This window comes from Oryzias melastigma, linkage group LG2, assembly GCF_002922805.2.
Source record: "Oryzias melastigma strain HK-1 linkage group LG2, ASM292280v2, whole genome shotgun sequence".
Taxonomy (NCBI): Eukaryota; Metazoa; Chordata; class Actinopteri; order Beloniformes; family Adrianichthyidae; genus Oryzias; species Oryzias melastigma.
Window position 1 is genome coordinate 10,704,576 of NC_050513.1, and position 4,400 is coordinate 10,708,975.

The 4,400-nt window shown below is 37.7% G+C and overlaps 1 protein-coding gene across 1 annotated transcript in view; it reads right to left on the reverse strand.

Annotated features, from left to right (window-relative positions):
- Nucleotides 1–4,400, reverse strand: part of dock9b (dedicator of cytokinesis 9b) — a gene marked incomplete in the record, with an annotated part of 63,273 nt that overhangs the window by 11,517 nt on the left and 47,356 nt on the right. Inside the window, 6 exon segments of the mRNA XM_024294234.2 lie at nucleotides 1,395–1,508; nucleotides 1,582–1,764; nucleotides 3,336–3,473; nucleotides 3,537–3,652; nucleotides 3,771–3,910; nucleotides 4,214–4,261. Coding sequence (XP_024150002.1) covers nucleotides 1,395–1,508; nucleotides 1,582–1,764; nucleotides 3,336–3,473; nucleotides 3,537–3,652; nucleotides 3,771–3,910; nucleotides 4,214–4,261 — 739 coding nt within the window.

Sequence of the window (4,400 nt, forward strand, 5' to 3'; positions counted from 1 at the left end):
TACCCTAAAAACATCGAAAAAAAAAAATCTAAACTAGCCAAAACAGCTAGTATGTAGTTAAAATATTAGCCAAATTTCAAAACAGCCTTAAAAAAACAAAAAAAAGCTTAAGTTAGCCAAAACAGCTAGCATGTAACTGAACTGTTAGCTAAACTCCAAATTAGCCTAAAAAACTGAAATAAATGTCAAAATAGTAAAAAAAAAAAACTAGCATAAAGCCAATATAGCTTTCAATTTTACTAGTTTTTCAAGTGACGATTAATCGACTATTAAATTAGTCGTCGACTACTTTAATAGTCAATTAGTCGAATAATCGTGGCAGCCCTAACCACAATGCATTGCGGTTGAACAATTTCAAACAAAAAACATGTTTAAATGTAGAATTTGAATGAACCATCCACATTTTCATCATCAGAACACAGTGGAGTCATAAATAAACGTTGTGAAATGTTCACATTTATTCGATAGGCTTTTAGTAGTCAGGGATTAGGGGGGAATTCGGACAAAGCCTGATTTGAAAACTATTTCAGCTCATCTTGGCAGGTTGTGATATCATCGAATCTTAGCCTTTCCAAATACGGGTAAATACGTGGCTACGTGTTCATCTTAAAACGTGTTTGTGCAGTTTTGAAATATAATACAAGTCATTGACTGTAATAAAATATTTAGCCTCTTTAGACTGTTTTAGACTGCTTTAGACTAAATGGACTGTTACATTTGGGTAAATCAAAGCTGGTTTGCTGGAAGAATACCCCCTATAGGCCACTTTTTTTTCATTTTTTAATTGCTAACGGGTTTCATTACGGAAGTCAATGATTTGCTCCAAGTTCCCAATTTCATCTGGAACCACTATAACTTTTTAGCTTTAAGCTTTAAAATTCAAACATCTAATTTGAAGCTTTTGAAATAAAAGTCTAGCATTACTATTCCTTTTGCGAGGGAAATTAACTTTTTATATTTCCATGGCAACATAGAGGAAAATCATAATGCAGAATCCTAAACCTGAAGTTGTCAAATGATGGTAAGGCATCTTTTTTATTTGGAAAATACATCAATTCACTGTTTTATCAATTTTAGTAACAGCTGATGCTCCAAAGCACAATGCAGAAAGAGACTTTTTTTTTAACACAAAAGTATTTTCGACTAGTTTCTAGTCTATTAAAACCTGTGATTTTTCTTTTTTTTTTTTTAAATTGAAAAATGTTTTTATGTGAAGCACTTTGAGCCATATTAGTCAGAAAAACAGTTTACAAATTGTTTGATATGATTTAAAAACGAACTTATAGGGGTCTTTATTGGCAAGACTCTGGCGATACGATACGTATCGCCATACGTGTGCCACAATAAATAATAATATTGCCGTTATTATTAGGCCTGAACATCACCGCCCTCACCTTTATGTTCTTGTCGCTGTTGGCACAGTTGTTGACGATGGAGAGAGACTGCTGGAAGCGCGTACTCCCGATTCCAATGACGTCCGCGATCAGCTGACTGACGGCGATCACCACCTGAGGTAGAGTTTTGTTAAACAGATTTAAGTCAAAAGCGGCAGCATTGACGGACTTGGGTAGATGCGAGTACCTGCAGGTGAGTCCGCACGAAGGACTTGCGGCCGGTGTAGTCAAAGTTGCTCTTCATGAGGAAGTAGAGGAGGTGGGCGGCGTCGCTGCGGATGGAGCTCAGCTTGGAGTTGCAGCATTTGAGGATTTCGTAGCAGAGGCAAGCGCACATGTCGGCGCGGCCGTCAAAGAATGTACACGGGAACTGGAGGACAAAAGAACGCACATTTGGGGGTCACTCGAAATTTTTTTTATAGATCACAAAAAATGTTTATTTTGTTCAAGAATCTCAAAGAGCATTGTATTTAAGGATAAGTCGCAGTTTATTGCATAGATAAGACAGAGGTGCGACTTATATAAGATGTTATAGAAATATATTATAGGCTCATATATTCTTTGATTTTCTGAAAGTGAACCGAGGCAAAAAATACACCGGATGGAAATTAGATTTTTGTCAAAAAGGGGCGACGGTGAGAATTAAACGCACGTCAAACAAGAGGCAGCAGACGTGAACTTGACTTGCGTTAAAAAAAAGAGGAAATGTAAACGTACATTAAAAAAATAAAGTGGCAAACGCTAATTTTAATGTACATTTAAAAAAAAAGAACAGCAAACAAGAATTTTAATGTACATTAAAAAAAAGAGCAGCTAACAGGAATTTTAACACACATTAAAAAAATAAAACGGCAAACAAGAATTTTAACCTACATTAAAAAAATTAAGAGGCAAACGCTAATTTTAATGTACATTAAAGAAAAGAGCGGCAAACAAGAATTTTAACACACATTGAAAAATAGAGCAGCAAACGCCAATTTCTTTTTTATGTTTATAAAAAATATAGTGGCAAATGAGAATTTTCATTAAAAACGTTCATTAAAAAATTGAACGACAAACTCTAATTTTAATGTTTATAAAAAAAAATAGAGCGGCAAACAAGATTTTTTACGTTCATTAAAAAATGGACCAGGAAACGAGAATTTGTAACATACATTAAAAAAATAAAACGGCAACTGAGAATTTGAACACATTTTGAAAAGAAGAGCGGCGAATAGAGCGGAGAATTTTAACATACATCAAAAAATAGAGCAGCAAACGCCATTTTTAATGTATATAAAAATAGAGCAGCAAACAAGAATTTTAACACACATTAAAAAATTAGAGCGGCAAACTCTCATTTTAATGTATATAAAAAATAGAGTGGCAAATGAGAATGTTATTACAAATTGAAAAACAGAGCGGTAAACAAGAATTTTTTTTAAACAAGAATTTTTTAACATACGTTAAAAAAATAAAACAGCAACTGAGAATTTGAACACATTTTAAAAAATAGAGCGGCGAATAGAGCGGAGAATTTTAACATACATCAAAAAATAGAGCAGCAAACGCCATTTTAAATGTATATAAAAAATAGAGCAGCAAACAAGAATTTTAACACACATTGAAAAATAGAACAGCAAATGCAAATTTTAATTCACATTTAGAAATAGAGCAACATACGCGATTTTTTACACACATTGAGATAGAGACAGCAGATGCAAACTTGACTTGCGTGAATATAGAGGCATCAAATGCAAATTTTAGCACGAATTGACACTGATGCAGCACACGACAGTTTGTCGAGCGTCAAAACAAAGGACGTGAATTTGACACATGTCGAAAAAGTGGAAGAAAACACAAACATGGGTCAAAAATGAGACCGTCGTTTGGTTGTTTGTTCAGAAACGTCGCACTTTTCTGCTAAAAGTACGACTTACATAAGATTTTTTCCTTTTTCACCTTGTAAATGAAGGTCCTGAGAGAGGTGAAGACTTGTTTGAGGGCCACCTCCGACTGAGGGATCTGCAGGAAGCACAGGTGCACCTGGAAGACCTTCTTCATCAGGGGGTTGTGGCCGAGATCGGAGTTCAGCTGGGTCTGAAAGCACAGCGGCACTGAGTACCTGCCCTGAGGGACGCCGGAGGCTTTGACGGCTCAAACCTTGAATCCCATGATGAAGACGCTCAGGGTGTCCAGCACCGTCAGACAGACCTCTGTGGACACGTTGGCCTCCAGCAGACACCAGCTGTTCACATCTGCTTCTGAATGGGTGTACACTGGGAGCACAAAAGCACAGCTTGACGCGTCTTCCTGCAGTTTTTATGACCACCACTAGGGGTCAGTGCAGTATTATATTTCTTTTTGCAGGAAAGCGATAATTATTATGACGATTACTGTTGTTGATGGTGTGAGCGCTGCTGTCCAGGCCTCCCAGCTGCTGCAGGCGAGCGTGCAGCATCCCGCTTCTGTTGCGAGAAACAGGCAGAGTGAGAGACTTCCTGTCTGCAGCCACAGGCCCGCCGCCCTCCTGGATCCTGAGGGAACATCAGAAACCGGTCAAGAGGAGGAACAGTAAACTAGAGCAGTTTTTCTTATTTAATTCAAAGACATGCAGTTATTTCAGCACAAGCAGATTGGAGTGTCTTACCAAAGCAAGGGGAAGGGGGGGGCCTTAAGCTGCACCGTTACTCACAAGAAAACGTGCCAGCAGGGTTACAGATAAGAGAAGAGGGCGGAAGCCGAAGGTTAACAGCATTTCCGTGCAGATGTCAGTCGTATTATTGCACCAAAGAGTGATTAAAGGAGAGAAAGGTTCATGGGACGAGGAGGACTCTAACCTGGAGATGAATCTCTTCCCCATGTATCTGAACTGGTGGAGGCAGATCCTGCAGGAGGAGATCAGAGATCAGATCGTAGAAAACACATTTTAACATGTTCTTGTGGAATGTTTCTGACATAAATAGAGAAAATTGACCTTTAAAATGCAATTCTGAGAGATTCTGTATTCAAATTGTTGTGAATCAG